At 38.0% G+C, this 22,106-nt stretch overlaps 1 protein-coding gene across 3 annotated transcripts in view; it reads left to right on the forward strand.

Annotated features, from left to right (window-relative positions):
- The window catches only part of SMYD3 (SET and MYND domain containing 3), a 550,856-nt gene that overhangs the window by 73,668 nt on the left and 455,082 nt on the right, over positions 1 to 22,106 (forward strand). For all 3 annotated transcript variants that reach the window (XM_042445885.1, XM_042445886.1, XM_042445887.1), the window contains 3 exons: positions 6,015 to 6,122; positions 10,581 to 10,638; positions 14,294 to 14,430. In XM_042445885.1, the coding sequence (XP_042301819.1) occupies positions 6,015 to 6,122; positions 10,581 to 10,638; positions 14,294 to 14,430 (303 nt within the window). The remainder of the gene's footprint in view (positions 1 to 6,014; positions 6,123 to 10,580; positions 10,639 to 14,293; positions 14,431 to 22,106) is intronic.

Consider the following 22,106-nt stretch of genomic DNA (forward strand, 5'->3'; position numbering starts at 1 on the left):
TATTATTATTATTATTATTATTATTATTATTATTATTATTATTATTATTATATACAGACTTAGCCCAAGTGGCTAATGTGGGTCCTAGAACAAATCAAGCCCAAACTTTCTGGAAGCCAAGATGACCCCAAACTGAGCGATCATACGTGGACATGTGATGAGATTATATGATTCATTAGGAAAGTCAATAATGCTTGGTAGCGTGGAGGGCAGTAGCAAAAGAAGAAAACCACATTACAGGTGGATACACTCAGTCAAGAAAACCACAGCCTCAAGCCTGTGGAATGTGAAAAGCCCTGTTGATGACAGGGTAACTTGGAGGTTTCTCATTTACAGGTTATCAAGTGGAAGCCAATTTTATGACAGTAACAACATGAGCCAGCGTAGTGTAGTTGGTTGAGTGTTGGAGTATGACAGAATATTAGGGTTCAATTCCCTGCTCAACTAAGGGGACCCACTGGGTGACCCACTGTCAATCCCAGAAAACCTTGTGATACTTTTGCCTTAAGGCAGTGATGGCAAACCTTTTAGAGACTGAGTGCCCAAACTCAGTGGCATTCTGGCAGTGGGTGTCTCCAGGTACTGAGGGCAGGACGTTTTGGGGAGGCAGAACTTTTGGGGGGTGGGACTTCTGGGGCTGGGACTTCTGGGGTGGGTCTTCTGCCTGCTGGAAGCAGGACTACTGGGGGAAAACCCAAGGCACACTCTCTCAGCCTCAGTTTAGCAATAGGAAACCTTCCTCTGATGAAACTTGCCAAGAAAACCCCATGATAGTTTGACTTTAGGGTTGCCATAAGTTGGAAACAACATGAAGGCACCATACACACAAGTCACACTCTCTCAGCCTCAGAGGATGGCAATGGAAATCCCCCTCTGAGGAAGCTTGCCCCATTATACTGTAGATTCACCTTAGGGTCTCCAGGAACTGGCACTTGGAAGAGAGGGTGCTCTGGGCCCATAAGTTGGAAACGACTTGGAGGCACATAACAACAATAACAAGCATAATAAAGCACAGAAGGCACTGACACAATGGCACGGTACATACCGCCCCCTTGGGCGGCCTTCACCAGCTCCTTTTCGCTCCAGCTTGGGGGCAGGTCAGCCTCACCAGCAGCCCTAATCTGGAGTTTTTCCGGACCACGGAGAAGCGGCAAAATGCTGCTTCTCCGCGGCACGGAAAAGGGGTGTCCTTTTGGCTTCATGCCTCTGGACACCCCGGGAGCCACAGCCATGGGAAAAAGGTGCCACTCTGCCCCTTTCTCCCCAGTGTTGTTCCTGCAGCCCTTTGGTGGCTGCGGAATGAGGCATGCACCCAGAAGGAGCTCCGTTTCAGAGCTCCTTCTTGCACCGCAGCCAGGCTGTCATAAGCGGCCTGGGGCGGTGCAGAGATGTCACACACATGCCAAGCTGCGGCGCATGCGTGACATAATCATGGTGCCCCCCTGGTGTAGATGGGAGGCCGCTGTGATTGTGGCGCCGCCATGTACTAGGGTTGCGGACCATGCGGACACTCTAGTACGTAGCCAGGCCGGTCTGGATCAGGCCAATAACAAGAACAACGAGAGTCAGCAGTTTGAACATGCGACTCTGGGGACCAGGGCTTGAATCCCAGCTCAGCCATGAAACCTACTGGGAGACCTTGGGCAAGTCTGTATAGTAGCTTAGATTTTCTGTTTACAGGAGCTGTTAACACTATCTGCTGTCATCATTGTTACATTGTGTTATGCTGGTCTTGTTACCACCTCTTTGCATTGTTTGGTTATTTTAAGTCCAGCCTCTCCTCATGAAAGCTGTGGCTATTGACAGCTTCCATGTCAGTGAGCTGATGAACCCATTTTTGAGTTTTTAAGTCCAAATTTAAAAAGAACTATCAAATTTATCAAATTTGTTTTTCCATCTGGGAGACACTCAGATAATTTGAACAATATCAAGTGCTCAAAATGGTTAGGACTCTGTCCTTTGGAAAGAGTAACAAGTAACAAATTGGTTTTCTTTTCCGAAAGAGTCCACATGCAAAGATATGTAATTGGGGCAGATGAAAACCAGTGACTTGCTGGTCTCTCTTTAGGGGTTTCTGAACAATTAATTTTTTTCTTAGAGCCGTGCTTGCATTCTTGGGATCCTTCTCAGCTCTGCCCATTTCATCTCAGTGTCTTTTGTGGAAGAGATCTTGAACAGCAGTTGGTGCACTAGCTATGCCCTCATGTGTACAAGAAAAGAGAAATTGCAACTCAACAATTGTTATTCTGCTACTGCACATAACAAAGACCTGCCAAGCAAAAGGAGGTGGGAGTAAATTACTGGGACAAGTACTGTTGGGCTTGGCAGCCTAGGTAAAGTGGAACAGCTGTGGGCAAATAAATTCTGGGCTGATGCCTCGTTTTTATAGCACCACCAGCAGGTGCAGTTGTGCCTGTATTTAAAACAGAAAGGACTGTGCCCATTTTAGCCCGTATGGATTCATACTGTGGATGGATTCAAAGTGGCAGTGATCATAAGGATGTGACCCAACTGTCTTTCTAATGTGAAAATGCAGCACTAATATTAGAAGAATGAGATGCATGAATTTTTTTTTTAATTTCTAATTATCGTTATTGAAAGTTTTCTTAAAAACACAAACAGCAAACAAACGACGTTGAAACACAAAACGTACAACAAATAAAAAACAAAACACATACAGCCGTTTCCATCAGCATTATATAAAGCAATAAAATTTTTGATTTCCTAGAGAAGAGGGAACATGCTTATGTCAAATTGGTTTTCCTAATACAGTGGTGCCTCGGGTTACGAAATTAATTGGTTCCGCCGCGGCGTTCGTAACCCGATTTTTTTCGTAACCCGAAAAAGCCATAGGCGCTAGCGCTGGAAAGCCGCGTTTCGTGCGAAAAAGCGCCGAAAAGCACCAAAAATTTTTTTCGTAAGCCGAAAAAAAAAAAACGTAACCCGGAACAGTTTTTTCCTATGGGATTTTTTCGTATCCCGGAAATTTCGTAAGGCGGTGCTTTCGTATCCCGGGGTACCACTGTACATTTATCTGCCATACGTATAAATAATTCTTACAAGCTTGTTGTAATAATATATAAAATTAAACATATGTTATTCCAAGACGGTTGTCTCTGAGCTTTAATTACATATATATATATAGAAAAATATCCTACATGAAATGGGTCTTCTTCATTACCAAACAAAGTTAGAAAATAAATTCTCCTTTTTCATATAAGTCATAAGAGGGTTCCAAACTTTTTTTGTTTTATTCCAGTCCAGGTTTCTCAAGAGACAAGTGAGTTTATCCATTTCCATGTATTCCAAAAGTTTCATACACCAATCTTCCCATGTTATATGTTGAGTATCTTTCCAATGAGAAGCAAAAAGTATCTTGGCTGCTGAAATCATATAAAACAGCAATTTCCCATACCTTTTCTCCAAATTCACATTCAATACCATATTTAGCAAATACATTTTGGGATCTAACAAGAATTTTTCATTCAAAATCACTTGAATTATCTGGTGTATCCCATTCCAATATTTTTTAGCATAGCTACAGCGCCACCACATATGAATATAAGAGCCTGGGGTGTTATTACACTTCCAACATACCGGATTCTTATCTTTATATATTTTGGCTAATTTCAGAGGTGTTAAATGCCATCTATTTTGCATCTTATAATAGTTTTCCCTAATGGCAATAGACGATGTGTATTTCAGTCTGGTGTTCCAGTTTTTTTCTCACTGTTCAAGCAGGATATTCTCTCCTAAATCCTATGCCCATTTTATCATCGTAGGCTTAATCAAATCCGCATGCATATCTAACTTTAATAAAAATTTATATATTTTGGAAGTTCTTCCCACCGTCTTGCCGAAAATAATTTTATCAAAATCCGAATTATCAAAATTAATCCCCACCTTTTTTTTATCCAAAGCAAATCTTTCTTTCAGCTGCCTAAATAAGAACCAGTTAATAAGAAAACCCTCTTTCAACAAGTCCTCTAAGGGTTTCATATCAAGTTGCTTAGTAATGGTGTCTTTAACTAAGATATCTTTATATGTTACCCATCTATTTACAAGGATTGCATCATTTCTGTGGAAGGCTTCGTTGATCGAGACCCAAAAAGGAATACTTGGGTAAATTATATTTTTAAATTTAGTCCAGACCCTATAAAGGGTTTTTCTTACATAATGGGCGGCAAAGGCACGATTAACCGAGATCTTATCATAAAATAAATATGCGTGAATCCCATATATATTGTCTACCATTTCCAAGTTTAACAAACTTATCTCATCTAATTTGAACCAAGGCATCATCCAGTCAAAACAGCAAGCATAGAAATAAAGCTTTAAATTTGGGAGACCAAGTCCGCCATGTCCTGTCTCGTCCTGCATAACGCGAAACCAAACCCTTGGTTTTTTGCCTCCCCATAAAAATTTACTTATATTTCGATTTCATACTTTAAAAGGTGCTTTATTAGTTAATATTGGGATTGTTTGAAATAAAAAAAATCATCCTCTGCAGAACCATCATTTTTATAGCTGCAACCTTACCCAGCCATGACAAACCAATGTTGTCCCAACGTTGTAAATCCATCTTAATTTTTTGCCAGGTTGTACAATAATTATTTTTTAAAGAGTTCTGTGTTTTTGTAGCGAGCCATATCCCCAGATATTTAACCTTTTCCACAATTTTAAATCTAGATTATTCCTGTAACCTATCATTATCCGACTTAGAGAGATTCATTGTCATCAACGCGGTTTTATCCTTATTTATAATCAAACCTGAAACATTACCGAATGAAACCAAACATTTGTTAAGTTCTTCAACATCTTCAATAGGGTTAGAAAGGGAAACAGCCAGGTTGTCCGCATAGGCTCTTAATTTCATATCAGCACCTTTAATTTTAATACCCCTAATATGCTCGTTTTGCCTTATTTCATCATTTAGTATTTCCAGACTTAAAATAGAGATGCATGATTTTATGTGATGTTGCATCTTTCATCTCATCAGCATTTTCCTGGTTACATAAACTGTTGATCATGTTAATGTCTCATCTAGTATATTTTGAAATCCTTCTCAGTATTTACTTTAAGAACAAAGCATATCAGACAAGGACTGTCTTCAAAGAACAATTTTAGTTGGCTCAGGAGAAACACATCAGTATTTCTGCAATAAATTTGTGCAGCATTGTGTCCTAATGATTACAGGCAATACTGTTTATTTAGGATGAGAGAAACTAGATTTGTGCAGCTTTCTTATGGTGGCCCTAAGGTGAATCTGTCACAGGGGTTTTCTTGACAAGTTTCTTCAGAGGGGGTTTGCCATTGTCATCCTTTGAGGTTGAGAGAGAGTGACTTGCCCAAGGTCACCCAGTGAGTTTTTCATGGTTCAGTGGGGATTCAAACCCTATTTTCTAAAGTCATAGTCCAACGTGCAAACCATTACACCACATTGGATCTTATTTGTCCATCTTAATACATCACTTTGTAATCCATGTGAAATAACAGATGCAGCAGAGAGGGCTAAGCCTTATACAAAACACGTTTTGATTAATTTGGGTTACCTAAAAAGAATGTATATTTGTGTGGACTTTTCGCAAGATTCATAAGATGTGAAGTACACTTCTTCATTCAGCAATTTATCAGAGGAATCCCTGTAAATAGTACCCAAAGTCTTCAGCTATCTTTCCATTTGTGCCATTACTCTGAATTGGCTTTCTGATATTACCTTATAGCCAATTATGTGAATGTATGTATTATGATTATGTGAATGTATGTGAAACTGCCTTATACTGAGTTAGACTTTCTAGCCATGTATTGTCTTTTCTGAGTGAAGGCAGTACTCTAGGCTCATAGCCTTCCTGTGGTCTTTTGTGGGATAAAAAAAATAATACAAAATTTATTACGGCATACAGCCAGTACAAATCAGTAATACTTAGTTAATACTCATATTAACCAGACTTTAGAATGTTTTGTTGCTGTAACTATATTTTAGAAGCTAATTTTTTATTTTTTCCCATTTGTAGAAAGAAGCCTGGCAGGACCACAAACGGGAATGCAAGTGTATTAAGAGTATGGAGCCTAACTTTCCACCAGACTCTGTGAGACTAGTGGGGAGGATTATTTTTAAAATAGTAAGTAAATTTTCTCTATGTGATTGATAGTAAAATATGTGCTAATGTGGAGGTGGATTGCTTCAACATACACATCGGCAGCATTTTACATTTTGGCATCTTTGCATGGACACTTAATTTTCTTCACTTCTCCTGAGCGCTTTCATGCCTGTTTACATCTATGCAAATACTGCGGGCCACATGCAGCATCAATGTGAATTAAGATGGCATGGAGGAAGGAATTGTATGTGAATGCTGTTGGGTCAGAGAAGCTTTTGAAATAGGCTGTTGGCTTGCAAAATAATAAAATAGATAAAAGTTGAACAAATGTATATGAGCACCTCAGCACACAGCCACTTCAGCACACACTCAATAATTATGCTTTCCTAGATCGTGAAGGAGGTGGTTTTATTTCCTGGCAAGAAAAGATCATGTGATATGTTCTGTTTCACCCATCCACTCTCCCTCTGCCAAATAATCCTCTGTAATGGAAACACAGGGAAAGCAGATACCCACATGTTCAATGATTCACATCCTTCTGGATACTCTGGTAAAAAGTGTGATTCCTCCCCCTCCCCCACTCCCAATTAGGCCAATTGCATCTGGCTGGATCATGTAGACTAGTCCTAAAACTTCCAGCCAATATTGCTATTGCTCCCCTAGGAGGAAGCTGAGATAATTGCTGTATTTTTATCTGGCAAAGCAAAGTCCCTTCTGAACCAGCAAGGACATGGCATGTTGAAGAATTCAAGCAGGACTTGTTGAACTGACTGCCTGTAGGTCAGCCTGATGTCTTGAACATAGAGAAAGGAATGGAAGCAGGCTATTTGCTTTTCTGTGGCTCTTCCTTTCCCTGGCTTGCTGCTCTTCAAGCTGATTAATGTTAACTGTGTAACCTTAAGAACTGGTACATGGCTTTTCTTCTGTCCTTCCCCCATCTTCTCTCTTTCCTTTTTATTCCTTTATTTTTTTGATTGTTTACTTAGAGCAATAACATTATTGCATGTTATTAATCTGCAGACCACATTGGGAGCTGTATTGAGTGAAGAAGAGGGTTAAAGTGGCTGTAAACAAAGAGAGAGAGATTAACACTTGTATTGATCACATTCTGTAAAAGGTACAAAACTGCTGCCTCCTCACACAAAAAAGAAACAGCCTTTTAAAACATAGACAAGTACTGCAGACATACATTTCATTAGACTTATGATTCCATATAATCTGTGGCCCTTATCACACGTGGGGGGTTTGCAGCTCAGATCCGCAGTCACTCCTGTTCTAGCAACACAAAAAGTGATGTTTTTCACACCAGATCTGAGGTCACTCCAATGCGAGTTCACATTAAAACATGATGTTTTACCACACCTGGTTGCCTTTCCATTGCCCTTCCGAATCGCGGAGGAAGCGGAATCAGTTCAATTCCAAGCAAGTCATGTGATGCGGATTCAAACAAAGCATGTGAGTGCACATTGTATTAACACATCAGAGGGTTCAACGATTCAAATTGGCACCCTTGCGCATGCACAATGGGACTAGGATGCTGTCCTCCTTACCTGCCCCCTCCTTAGCTGTCATCCTTCATCGGGATGAAGGAGCAGGCAGGGGATGATGGGATAGGTGGAAGAGAGGACGAGATGGGGATGCAGGAGCAGGCAGGGGATGATGGAATAAGTGGCAGAGTGGCAGAGAGGACGAGATAGGGATGCATGAGCAGGCAGGGGATGATGGAATAGGTGGCAGAGTGGCAGAGAGGATGAGATGGGGATGCAGGAGCAGGCGGGATGATGGGATAGGTGGCAGAGTGGCAGAGAGGACGGGATGGGGGTGAAGGAGCAGTCGGGATGAGGGGACAGGTCACATGGGGTCACTTGGGGTTAGATCGGTTGATGGAAAAGGCGGGGGATGATGGGACACATCGCAAGGGGTCACTGGGGCCAGGATTGGGATGCAGGAGCAGGCAGGGGATGATGGGATAGGTCACAGGATGGCAGAGGGGGTGAGATGGGGTGAAGGAGGGGGAGGAGGATGAAGGAGCAGAACGCAGGGGGCCAAGGGGGGCAATATCATGTACAGGGCGCTGCCATTTTGATACCTGCATCACGTGCTAGGGTTGAGGGGTGTCTGGAAGTGCCGCCCCGAGGCAACGCTAGCACGTGATCAGGGCATCTTAAAGGGCCGTCTGTACCAGCCAAGAGATTCCTACCATATATAGAGCATGAAATCCCAGAGTTGCAACCTGGATTTAGGAAAGGAAGAGGCACTAGGGATCACATTGCAAACATGAATAATGCAGTGCACCAGGAAATTCCAGAAGAAAATCTGCATGTGCTTTAATGATTACAACAAAGCCTTTGACTGCATAGATCATGACAAGCTATGGATTGCAATAAGAGGAATGGGGCAGTCACAACATCTGGTTGTCCTAATACGTAATCTGTATTTAGGACAAGAGGCTGCATCAGAACAGAATACAAAGAAACAGCAAATATGCAAAGGCTGCATTCTATTCAACATCTATGCAGAAATCATCATATGGAAAATATTATGGATATAAGAATAGATTGAAAACCAAATATACTATTGTTATCAATGTATAATGATGTAGAATGGAAAAAAGAAGAAAGAAATCTTGTAACAAATTTACTTACAGCAGCAAGATTAATTATAGCAAGAAGTTGGAAACCGAAAATAAATGTGAAATTGAAGAATTGGTATAAAGAAGTCCGGCAAATAGTGATTAATGATAAATTAACATGTAAATTGAAAGTTAAGAAAGGATTATGGAAAAGAAATGATTTTGATGAATTATGGAAAAAATTATTGAAAAAGTATTATGAAAAGAAGATGGAAAAATACCTTCATGAGATGAATTAAAATTGTGGTTGGAGTATATGGATGGGAATGGCTCCAGGGAAGGGATGCACTGAGGTGATATTTAGTATAAAATAAGTAAAGTGTTAAAGCATATATTTGTATGAAGAAAGTGTAATAATTTGTATTGTAAAATGTAAAAATATTAATAATAAAAAAAGAAATCATCATATGCAGAGCAGGCTTAGACTCAGAGGCAGGATGTGTGAAGATAGGAGGAAGGAACATCAACAACCTAAGATATGTAGATGACACAATAGTACTAGCAGAAAAAAGCAAAAGACCTGGAACACTTACTTAAGAAAGTCAAGTAGGAAAGTGTTGGATTAATGCTGAACATTAAAAAACAAAAATAAAATCATAGAAGATCTTCAAGAATTCACCCCAGACAATGAGAAAACTGAAATAGTCAAAGAGTTCCTATACTTTGGTTCAAATATTGATCAAAACAGAGACTGCAGTCAGGAAATCAAAAGAAGACTGGGATTAGGAAGGGCAGCTATGAAAGACCTGGACAAGATCATAAAGACATAACTGCGAACACTAAAGTGAGGATGATCCAAGCCATTGTATTCCCCATCGCCATGTATGGATGTTAAGATTGAACAGTAAGAAAAGCTGATAGGAAGAAAATCAACTCATCTGAGAAGTGGTGCTAGAGAAGAGTGCTGAGGATACTGTGAATGTCTAAGAAGACCAACAAATGGGTTCTGGAACAGATCAAGATTGAACTCTTCCTGGAAGCCAAGTTGACAAAATTGAGGTTGCCGTACTTTGGCCAAATCTTAAGGAAAAATTATTTTAAAAAGACACTGATGCTAGTAAATGTGGAAGGCAGTAGAAAGAGAAGAGGACCACATGCCAGATGGTGCGACTTGATCAGGTCTGGGCATGCAGGACCTGAGCAAAGAGGCTGAGAATAGGGGATCTTGGAAACGTCTCATCCACAAGGTTGCCATGAGTTGAAGTCGACTCAACGGCAGCTAACAATAGATTTACAAAATAACTGACTACTAATGCTCCCCATATAATCATTTTTTGGAGGGGAGAGAATCCCATTTGGAGGAATTTGTGGCCATTTTTGTATTGTCTTTTTTTAAAAAGCAAAAATTACATTACCAGAAAAAGGTTACTTTTTAAATAGCCATTACCAAAAGTAACTTACTTTTGAAGTAAAATATTCCAGGCTCTGAATCCTGTTTTGCCAGAGTCTTAGCCTAGCATCGACCTTCCACTTATATATTTCCTAAGCATTAGTTATTAAACATGATACATGCTGCCTAGTAGTTAAAAAGCTTGATTCAGTGGAATATTAAAAAAGATAAAATCTTTTATCAACTATTTTAACTCTGATGCTATATAATATCACTTTTCAAAACAAAATGTAAAAATGAAAAGGAGAGAAAATAAATGAGCAGTAGCTTACAGTAATAGGATTTAAAATGCTAACAATGTTTTCCATAACATGGAAGTAAACAACAAGTGATTTTTGCTGCTGGTTGTTATTTACTTTGATACACAGGTGCATGAGGATTATATGAATTTTTAAAGTGGAATTAATTATTAATCCCATCACATTTTCTTTCATTCATTTTTTTGTGTTCTCAACAGTTAAGACGGTCAACATGCTCATCTGAGGAGCTCTACTCTTTTTCAGAACTTCAGTCAAGTAAGTAGCTGTTAGCAATATTTTTGTCATTTCCCCCCTCACTTTTACTGCGTAACCTGAAGTAAAAGTTCCCTTTGGAATTCAACAGATTTAACTGCATAATTCTTGTGGGAGGAAAAACTAGAACACACAGGAAATATTCTGCCTTTTCAAAGGTTGTTTAAGACAATTTCTTTAATAACAAGGCCTTTGATTTTGAATTGGTTGAATTTCTGATTTTCTGCTGTTGATGTTAACTGTAAAGTTATCAGTTGTTAATATAGTTGTTGTTTCTGTTTCTGAAGTGTACCCTACTTTACAAATATGTTCAGTTGAATTAAAAATTGAAGATTTGAACGTGTAAATGTGTAATACACTCATCGCTCCTAAGATCTGAGATCCGCACCCTTGAATATATGCAGAGGGATAACCTCTGCTGTTTGCAATGGCGTGCACGCACAGGGATGCACTCCATTCAAGCTTATGGGGCTTGAATAAGCACAAGCCTCTGTTTTTGTGCGGGGATCCTGGAATGGATCCCCTGCAAAAATGGAGGGCCAACTGTAAATGTTTTTTTTATTAATTTCTATCACTGTTCACCTTTTTTAAAAAAATCCTTCCCTATTACAAAGTTAAAAACCAATAAATACAAAAAATACACAATAAAATCAAGTACTGTATTAAAACAGTACAACAGTGATAAAACAATTTTTAAAAATTAGTTGTCTGGCACCTTAAAGAATGAAAAGCTCTACTGGTCACACGCTTTCATGGTATGTAGACCAAGATATCACATGCACCTTATCCAGACCATTTATAGAAAAGTGAGTTGTTTCATCCTGGAGAGAAGTGACCAGCTGGGTCCCACAGGATTCTGTCCTGGGCCCAATGCTATTCAACATCTTTATCAATGAACTTTATCGCACAGGACCACTCTCAGAATGGAACAGGACGAGTGAGGGACGAGTGGGGGACACATTTTACTTTTTAAAACTTCCAAAAAGCAAACCTTGGTTTTTCCATTTTATATGAGGGACAGCATTTTACTGGGCCACTGTATTTAATGAAACTTAAGCATCCACTAATTTTGGTATCCACTGGGTTCTGGAACCAAATCCCAGTGGATTCCAAGGGCCCACTGTAACATGTTTTGTTATCATGAGTTGCATTGGCTGCGGGGAGAGCCTGTCCCATGACACTAGGAAGGAGACAAACCTTCTCCAAACAGCTTTGTGTCCCACAGGCTGCACATGGGGCTCCATGTGAGAAGGAGGCCTTTGTTTGTCTTGGGAATGAGTACCATTGCTTTGAATGTAATTCGCTTGTGTAAAATCATAGTGCAATAAAAGTATCACTGATGGATTTTTGTTTCCATAGTGCAGCGTGTTCGTATATGTGGCATTGGAATAATTGTGTTACATTTCTAGTATCTGTAAAAAAAATATACAAATCAGCATAGCCTAGAACTTGCTATGAAAAGGAGTACCTCCCACTTTCTATATGGCTTCAACAACATTAGTTTGTGTGCACAGATGGTGGTAAAGGGCCTTGAAAGTGTTTTTGGTATAACATGTGAAAATAGTCTCTATAAGACTATTCATAGCTACACTTTTGGCAGTGGTTTATCTTCCAAGGAATGGGACAGTTTTAAATTCCTTAATGGCAGAAAATTAAAACAGTTCATTTCCTTGATTTCATTTCAGTTTTTAATTCCTTTGGCATCAGTATAGGATGGGAAGCTTAGCTTCTGCTTACTTGCCACGAACCCCCTGTGTGGCATTTTCTTCCTTGAGAATGGCTAATTTTGACATCTTGGCCAAATTCCAATTCAGATATTTGTCTTCTGATTTTGATGCACAGAGTTCTGTGTGGATTTAATTATATTGTTTACATCATCCTGAACTGAAATGTCCCACATGCTGTGCATTCCCAAACAGTTGCTGTTTTCCATCCCAATTGTGGTTTTGTTTCAGTGACAGGTAAAATTAGTAAAGCTTGTCCATCTCTTAACAAATCAATCAGTCTTGTGATACGTACTGTCCCCTTTTAAGCTAAATATCTCTTTATAATGTTTGCTTTCAAATGTTAAAAACAAAAGACATTTCTAGAGGAATATAATTCTGCTGGAAAATAAGGCATACAGTTTCACCATGACCTATTTCCAACATCATTGGTAGAATTTTTACATTGGCAGCAGCAGTGGCAATTTCAATTATTATTATTTATTGTATTCATTTGTATCCCAACTTTCTCTCAATAATTAGATTCAAGGTGGTTAAGAATATACATAAAAACAATACAGATTACCATATATACTTGACTATAAGTCAACCTCATGTATAAATCAAGGGCAGGTTGTGGGCTAAAATCACAGATTTTGATATGGCCCATGTATAAGTTGAGGGTAAAATTTAGGGGCATGTGACAAAGCATCTATAGGATGAAGCAAATGAAAATGATGCCAAAGAACTTAGCAAAATTCCAGCAGGCATAACTGTTTGTGCTCCCACTAAAGGCTAGATGGATGACAGAGCAGAGGGGGGGTCGGTGCTTTGAAGACAGATTATACTTTTGCTTTTCACCAAGGGATGGTTTCCTTTTTATAAGAGTTAAAGTACAGTACTTGCATTGACCTATGAATAAGTCGGCTCAAGTTTTTTGGGTCAATTTTTTGACTAAAATTTCTAGAGTGTATATATAGTAACAAAATGCAAACTTTTCAATTAAAAAACAATTAAACAATTGATAAAGTTAAAAACATTAAACATTAAAAACATTAAAGTTCATTAAAAGACAACATTACTTACCTTAACCCAGCACCTCACAGCATCAAAAAGCCCACCCTAACCAGTTTCCAAAAGCTTGGCAGCATAAAAATCTCTTAAATTTCTTATGGAAGGAGAACAAAGATGGGGCCATTCTGGTCTCTCTGGGGAAGGGATTCCAAAGTCTTGGAGCAGCCACCAAGAAGGCCCTCACCCCTCTCCCTTGTTCCTCCAAACAAGCTTGGGAAGGTGGTGACAGGCAATCATCCAGAATATTTATATTATATTAACATGCATTTATATATAGATTATGTATCTCAGCCTTCCTTAATTTCCCTAAAACTCTGCTAGTGTGATTCCTCACACCTGACTGCAAATCTTGTACAGTCGGCCCTTCTTATACATGGATTTTTTATACACGGATTTAAGCATACACGGTTTGAAAATGTTCCAAAAAAGTATAAATTTACCTTGATTTTCCATTTTTATAAGGGACACCATTTTGCTATGTCATTATATGTAATGGGACTTGAGCATACACAGATTTTGTTATACACGGGAGATCTTGGAACCAAACCCCAGCGTATAACAAGGGTCCACTGTACTGAGGAAGATATTTTGGGACAATACAAAGGTACCATCATAAGTGTAGTCTATTCTACCAACTGCTTGTGCTATTCTACATCTTCTTGCACATCTGTTTTGATTTTGAGCTTTTGATTTTTCATACACATAATGTTTGTACAATTTGGCAATGGCAATCTGGTGGTGAAAGGTAGCTGTCAAAAATAAAGAGGCATACACTTGCCCCTTTGTGTCTTTGGGGTTGGGAATGTCTAGACTGCAAAGATGATACTGGACTACTTAAAGAACTTGGCAGAAGGTTTTGAAATATATTGCCTCCTTTAAAGATGTTGCAGAGCTATGTGAAGAAATGAAAGAAGGCCTCTGGCACCTTGCAAAGGCGCTGCAGCTGTATTTAAAGACAGAAATCCAGGATGTTTCTCAACTGCCACCTGCCTTGGATATTTTTGAAACCTTCGCAAAAGTAAGTATTCAACCAGATACCTGACAACTCTATAAATTAACTGCTTATTTTTTGTGCTTTAGTGTTCGGTGAGAGAGTCATGAAAAACCATAATATATTGCCAAATGTCAATGTGAACAGTAAATTTTATACGCCACTTCACTCATTAAACAAATTTCCTGCCACGTACCAGTAGCTTTTTCTTTTTGATATGACTGAATTAAACAATTTAATTTATGTTTCAAACAACAGTTTTTTTAAAAAAAAAATGAGGTTGGTGACAGCCCAAAATGCTAATATTGAAAAATGACTTGCGATTATTAAAGTAAAACTCTAGCTATCTTATATGTTACTTTTTAGAGACATAGTCTTATGTTTTATGCATTACCTTTTTTGAAACCTATATATAATCTGATAACAAATATATTTATATTCTGTGTTCTCTCATGCTGATATATGATGATGCGTTGTACAAGTCATCAGTGCATCCCACAATATGCCATTTCTGTCCCTTTTCCTATTTCTTGATATATCATCCAAGGTTTCATATTTATTTACTACAGATGTATTAGTATTCCAAAGACTACTAGATGTCATATCCATTTGGCTTAACCAAATGGATGTACAACTTGATGAAATAAATTTTGAGATTTCCTTTAATCATAATCATCCAGTGTTAAATGAATTTATTTATCATTTGTTGGAAATGCATTAGCAATTTAGAGTCAGTGTTTCTGTGTAGTTTCTGGACAGAGAATGGCAGTATGGTTTGAAGTGGCTAATTGGTTAATTTTTAATTAATATTTTAGATATCACTTTTTGCAGTGATTTGTCACAGTATTAATAATTCCATGATTTCTTCAGAATAGAGCAATAATACTTAGCAGCCTGTTAGATTTTCTTCAGTGATTTCAACAATTGGGAAATTTCTTAGTGACTATTTCAGATTAATGGCCAATTCCTTTTTCAGAATGTGAATTGTGTTGATTTGTGCATCAAAAAAATTAAAATACATTTTAAAACCTGAAATATTAATGCCAGAGGTTATATTAGCATTTGGCATGTGGAATAAAATTTCAGAATATTTATTTTTTCAGTAGACCTGTTCTCTTTCATGAGTATTTTCCTCTTTACACATCACTACAGTGGATGGGATATGGTAAACTTGTATTTCATCAGTAACGTTCATTGCTGGTACCAGTGGGGAATGTCTTCTGGATTGTTCTATTTCCACTAGAATTGGTGATCTGCCTTTCTTCTCCATCTCCCTATGTACTCTAAAAGCCTGCTCCAGAGGTCTGGGAAACCTACTGCTGCTTCATGGAAGAGAGTCCCTAATCAACAGCTCTTTGACATGGAAGTACCCTATTGAATCTCACCTGATGCTGTGTTTTTAAATGGATGACATAAAGGGAAATTCCCTCGAATTTAGGTCTCCTTCTGTTTACTTAGAGAAACAATAACAGGAATGATGTATATTGGGGATGAACATGATACTGCACAACTGCATTGTGATTATAGTGAAGTGTTTTACTTAAGTACAACCTTTTAACTATTTCTTATTAGAATTAATTGAAAGCATTTATTTATATGAAAAGGTGAAAATAGGCACATTCTGGCGTTTCATCAAAATCTGCCTTCTATATCATTGGCTCCCACCTGTTCTGTGTTATATTCCATTTATTTAGTGACATGGATATTGAATTCAAGCCTGATTATTCATTTTTGCATTTGTTCTGTTTATACCCTTTTCATTTTTTAAACATAGTTTGAGTTTATGCAATTTTCTTAAGCATAATGTGGTGATGAAAATAAATTGTGGTTATGGCAGTGTATCTTATTAAGTTTCGTTTTTTCATTTTGCCTAAATTATTGGGCTTTATGAGAAATGCTCTTGGCTGTTCTTTCGTGAGACTGCATTTTGGGTGTTGGCAGTAACGAATTACTTAATTTTTTTTAGTATTGTTGTGGTGTCTTGTTTTGACAAATAAATGAACACAAGAAAGGTTTTATTTGTAATTTACTTGGAACTGTGTTTGGATTTTTCACTTCTTGCCTAGTCAGAGGTAATTAGTTTTATGCTTTTTTAAAAAAAAAAGTACATGAACTAAACCCTTGAGATCCTGTAGAAATATTTACTAAGCCCTCATTTTAGAAAATGTTTATTTATTTTATTCATTAATAACAATCAACAAAATAATAATGGATAGTGTGCTGCTCAGGGTATAAGCATGTCTTGACATGTTTTGCAAATTTACCTATAGGTTTTGTATTTTTGTCCCAAATATTTTAATTTAGGAGTGTGGGGAGGCGGTGGCTCGGCGGTTAAATTGCAAGATCAGTAGTTCAAGACCCAAGTGCTGTGTGACAGAGTGAACTTCTATCACTACTCCCAGCTTCTGCCAACTTAGCAATTGAAAGCATGTAAAGGTGCAAGTAAATAAATAGGTACCACCTTGGTGGGAAGGTAACAGCTTTCTATGAAGTCATGTTGGCCACATGATCACAGAATCGTCTTTGACACCTCTGGCTCTTCCTCTTAGTAATGGAGGTGAGCACCGCCCCTGCAGTCGGACATGACTAGACAATCCTGTCAAGGGAAAACCTTTACCTTTTACCTAGACCATTTCTGTACTCAATCTGCCGTATTTCATATAATGACCTACTGATTTCTATATGGAAGTTTAAGATTTGTTTATTATGAAACTATTTCTGTTGTACAATGCAAATGCTTAGCTTTTCAGTGGACAAACATGAAGAAAATGGTAATTGTGCAGAAGATGTCCCTTATTTGAAAGGATGTCACTTATTCAAGGGTGAAAAGCTTATACTTTATGTATTTTAAGCAAGGTGCCAAAAATCTTGTATTTGGTCCCTGGGTCCTTTAAGAAAGGATGAAGCCAGGTCGCAGGAGCAAGCTAATGTGTCTGAAGCTTACTATCAGTGCATACAGTTATATTTTCTCCTCTGCCTTAAAGCTAGTAGATGTTTTCTCTGGAGCATTCTAGCAACCAATCAAAAATAAGTAAGCTGAAGCAAATTGTTATTTATTGTAACAATCCTATGGGGGCATGTTAAACTAGAAGGCTGCAATTGGCTTATGGTGACCATATGTACTCTATGGGGAAGCTGGGATTTGAACATTATAATTCCATCATGCGAAGTTAGAGACAAAGAAGGTTATCGCATCAGTGCCTGAAACGTTTCTGTTCTGTTCCCAAAACGTTTCAAGATTTAACGTTATGGGAACGGATATTATCGCATTCGAAAATGTAAAGCGTTCCAAGAACGTAACGGGAACACAATTTACCGCATTTGTCCTTATAGGAAGCGTGATAAGTATGAGAACGTTTCAATATTTGCACATGCGTATTTGTAACAGTCTATTCTTATTCATGAGTCCCACATACACAGAACAAAAGGCTTTTACAAGGAGATATTTGTGCAAACACAACCTAATCTTTTTATATACAAGATACATATAGACATGTATACACACATATAGTCCGCAATCTATATATACAAAATTTTATATATATATATATATATATATATATATATATATATAATATGCATATATATGTATATATTGTGTGTAATATATTTATATTATATATAATATATATTTTGTATATATTACATATTTAAAATATGTATATTGTAGATATATTGTATGTATACTTTTAGACACACACACACACATATATATATATATATAAATGTTATACATATACATAAACATAGGGTTGCCATCCCTGGGGACCTCAAAACTGGGAAAATGTAGGACAATGTTTTAAAATGTAGCACTTTTAAAAAAAATTTCCTGGCCAGGAAATTTTAAAAAGAAGGTCCTACATTTTTAAACCTTGTCCAGAGCCAGGCTGGAGCTGGGGAGACAGCCTCTCTCAAGCTCCAGCCAGGCTTTGGAGGACTCTGCAGTCGAGGAACCCCAGCCAGGGCCAGGCTAGAGCTTGGGAGACAGCCTCTCTCAAGCTCCAGCCAGGCTTTGGAGGACTCTGCAGTCGAGGAGCCCCAGCCAGGGCCAGGCTAGAGCTGGGGAGACAGCCTCTCTCAAGCTCCAGCCAGGCTTTGGAGGACTCTGCAGTCGAGGAGCCCCAGCCAGGGCCAGGCTAGAGCTTGGGAGACAGCCTCTCTCAAGCTCCAGCCAGGCTTTGGAGGACTCTGCAGACGAGGAGCCCCAGCCAGGGCCAGGCTAGAGCTTGGGAAACAGAATGCAGGGAGGGAAGTCCTTTCAGCCAATCACAACAAGGCAGAACATGGGAACGGAAGTAAGAACGGATTACATTACCGCTCTGACATTTCTTGGACCGTTTTAAAAAACGTTTCCACAAGCTTGGATCACTTTCTTATCCGTTCCCTCCGAGGAACACATATGGAACACTTTGAGGGGTATGTAGAACCCGATGGGAACCCGATGGGGACATAAACGTGCGGTAAAGTTGAAAGTGTTCTGTTCCCATCGGGTTCCAAAAACGTTCTCGGAACGCGACGCGATAAACTCCTCATATACAGTCTTTGGTAGGAATTTCAGAGTTCATCTAACGCCCTGCCATTGCAGGAATCCACAGCTATGGTATGAGTGGTTTTGTGTGGCATTCTGTCACTCCAACTCAGGATGCTCTAGAGCTCAGAAAATTGCCGAAAAGATGTCTAAATGTATCTAAAAGTTGAAACATCTCTTTATAAGGAAAACTAAAGTATTTAGAGAGTCTGTAATCACCTGCATAAGTCTCTTGAAGCCAAACTGGATTGTTACTCTCAATGTGGATTTGAATGCTGCTGTTACTGGAGCTTATGTATTTGTTGTTTCGGAGTATTCCAGCTTGAAATGCTTTTGTAAAAAGGATTTTTCAGTTCTGTACTCCACAAATGGAAGTGATAAGAGGAACAGATCTCCTGAAAATTGAACCAGATCTAGGAGGCAGGTTTTAATATGAAATTTAATCATAATTGTCAGGCAGTTTTTCGTATGATTAAAATAGGTTCATTTTTAATGCATGTTAAAAAAGGATTTCCCATAAAGACAGAAGTTGGTTTGTGATGTAATTTACAATGATGAGAATGTGGACAATATGTTAATTTTATAGAGAAACAAATGGCTATGTTAACTTTTATTTGTAAATTTAGACAGAACACACCATGTTAATAGATACTTCTTGATTGTTAATCCCATGAATCATGAATTTCAACTCTCTCTAACTGCTGTTTTGAAAACCTGATAACCCTAAGGAGATGTGAAATGAGTTGTAGCATTTCAAAGACCTTAGAGAATTTTACATGGTGCTTTTTCTACAGAATTAATCTAAGTGGGATAGCCTTTAATAACTTGCCATAGAAGAAAACAATTTTACCTGTACTCCAATACTGTTTTTCAGGCCTTCTCCCACATCCCTTTAAAGTCTACAGAGTGTTTATTCTAGTTCTAACTGGTTAAAGTAGGAAGCTTGATTGAAGGCCAGGTACAATCTGTTCAGTGCTTGAACTTGAGTGATGGAAATAAACAGCAAGACAAAAGGAAAAACGACAACCTACAAATGCTGTAGATGTAGGTGTGTTTAATTCCTGACATGTTTTAGAAAAGGAACAGTTATATCTGGCCATTCCCATTTCTTTTTCTTGGATCCTTCTGTTCAGCACACTATAATTTTACTGGCAACCTCACTCTATATTCTTAAATCAACAAGGGCCTCAAAAAGCTCAGAACGAAACAGATTTAGCAAAATAATAACAGAACCTTATCATTTATAACAAGGTAATTTACAACATAACCTCAGCAATATTACCACTCTTTAATTGTGGGCATAATTTGATATTAGTATATAAATATCTTTAATATTCATATCACTGTATTCAGTGAGTTTCTAATATAACTATTTTTGGTTTTGCATATTAAATCTTATTCTCTGAAGTGGGGGAGTTGGCCCCGAGTTTGTGATAATACCTGTGGTCCGTAATCTAAGCCATAATTTGTCATGACTGATCCTATTGGAGCTGCCTGCTAGAATGAAAGATGATGCAGAGATGTGTGCCTTTAATGTATTTGCTAAGCCAGTTATTACATATAAATTATTGATCTATTGTGCTTTTCCCTCAAGGTATTACTTCTAATAAATTTAAAAAGAGACATGTCCTTATGTTTATACTAATATTGGATGAAAATGGTAGAATCTTGTCTCATACTTTTGGTATATCAATATATACCAAACTTCTGGGATTTTTAGTGGTCTGAATGTAAGACTAGGATCATAGAGATCAGGTTTCCATTCTTCACTCAGCATTTCTTCTCCCTCCCATGAAATTTACTTTCAGTCCCCAAAATTGTTGCATTACAGTAACTTAAAACTTCAGTGGTCATTTCAAAATAGAGTCTAGGCAACCAAAGAAAACATTCAAACAAAGGCCTGTTACAGACTGCCAAAATAAAGCTGCTTCGGGTCTCTTTGGAGGTATGCTATTTAAATGTTGCACGGGTCCTAAGAAGTTGCTCTTCCAGAAAAAAATGACTTGTAGAATTCATATGGTTAGCAGGAATTTTAAAAAGATGCATTTGCCACAATTTGATCTCCTTTATTTAATCAGTAACTGGTCCACCATCATATCAGCTAATATTTGGGGGTTCATCTCTTTAGAACAATTAAGCTATTGAAGGGTTTCTATGTAATCATTATTGTACAGAATTAAATTTGAAATCAGTGTTTGTGCTAGTTGGTTGGCTGTGCTATTTTTTCTTTTCTCTTTTGTTTCTTTTCCTTTTCCTTTTTATTGTTTGTTATTGTTTGTTTGTTTGTTTGTGTGTGTGTGTGTGTATAGATATAGTGGTCAGGGTAGTAACGTCAAAAGGAATTTTGCTGCATAAAAGACTGACTATAACAATTATATAATTTTTCTTATATATATTGCAAAAACAGAGCAGTATGGCTCACAGCACTGCCAAATACCTGAAAGAAAGAGAGGAAAAACCAGATGTTGGCTCTCTAACTTGTAGGGGATCCTGTGGGTGAAAAACTAGTCTCCCATCATTGCTATAGTAGAAAATGTATAGTTGTTAATATTCGGTCTGCCAGATTATTTTAAGAAATTTAACAGAAGTCCAAAACACACTGTAGAAATAATCCTGTTTGAGACACTTTTAACTTCCCTGAATCAATACTAGGGAATCCTGGGAATTGTAGTTTTTGTGGCACCAGAGCTCTCTGACAGAGAAGGCTAAATGTCTCACAACACTACCATTTCCAAAATTCCCTTGCATTGAGCCGAGGCAGTTAAAGTGGTCTCAAACTGGATTATTTTTGCAGTGCATTTTGGACCATAATGTTAAATTCATAATGAAGCTCTACTCCAGGAGAGTGAAGAGAAACTGGGAAAAGAATACATGGGCTGCTTTTAGATCCTCAAAGGAACAATAGACAGGGGATAATAAATATATCTTCACTGTTGGAGACAGAAATGATGATCATGAAATATTACGAAGGCCAATTCTAATGGAATTTATTGTATGTTGTTAATCTTATTTAAATCATTTTAATTCTTTTTGAAGAGCTGAAGTTAGCACTCAGATTTAGAGCATTATATTCTATAATGTTGTACAACAATACTATCTGTAGTTGCAGTGTACCTTTACACAATGTGGCAGAAGTAGTGAATTTTGGGATCAGCTATTATAATATTCGTCAGTA

Source organism: Sceloporus undulatus, chromosome 1, assembly GCF_019175285.1.
Source record: "Sceloporus undulatus isolate JIND9_A2432 ecotype Alabama chromosome 1, SceUnd_v1.1, whole genome shotgun sequence".
In the NCBI taxonomy this organism is placed as follows: domain Eukaryota; kingdom Metazoa; phylum Chordata; class Lepidosauria; order Squamata; family Phrynosomatidae; genus Sceloporus; species Sceloporus undulatus.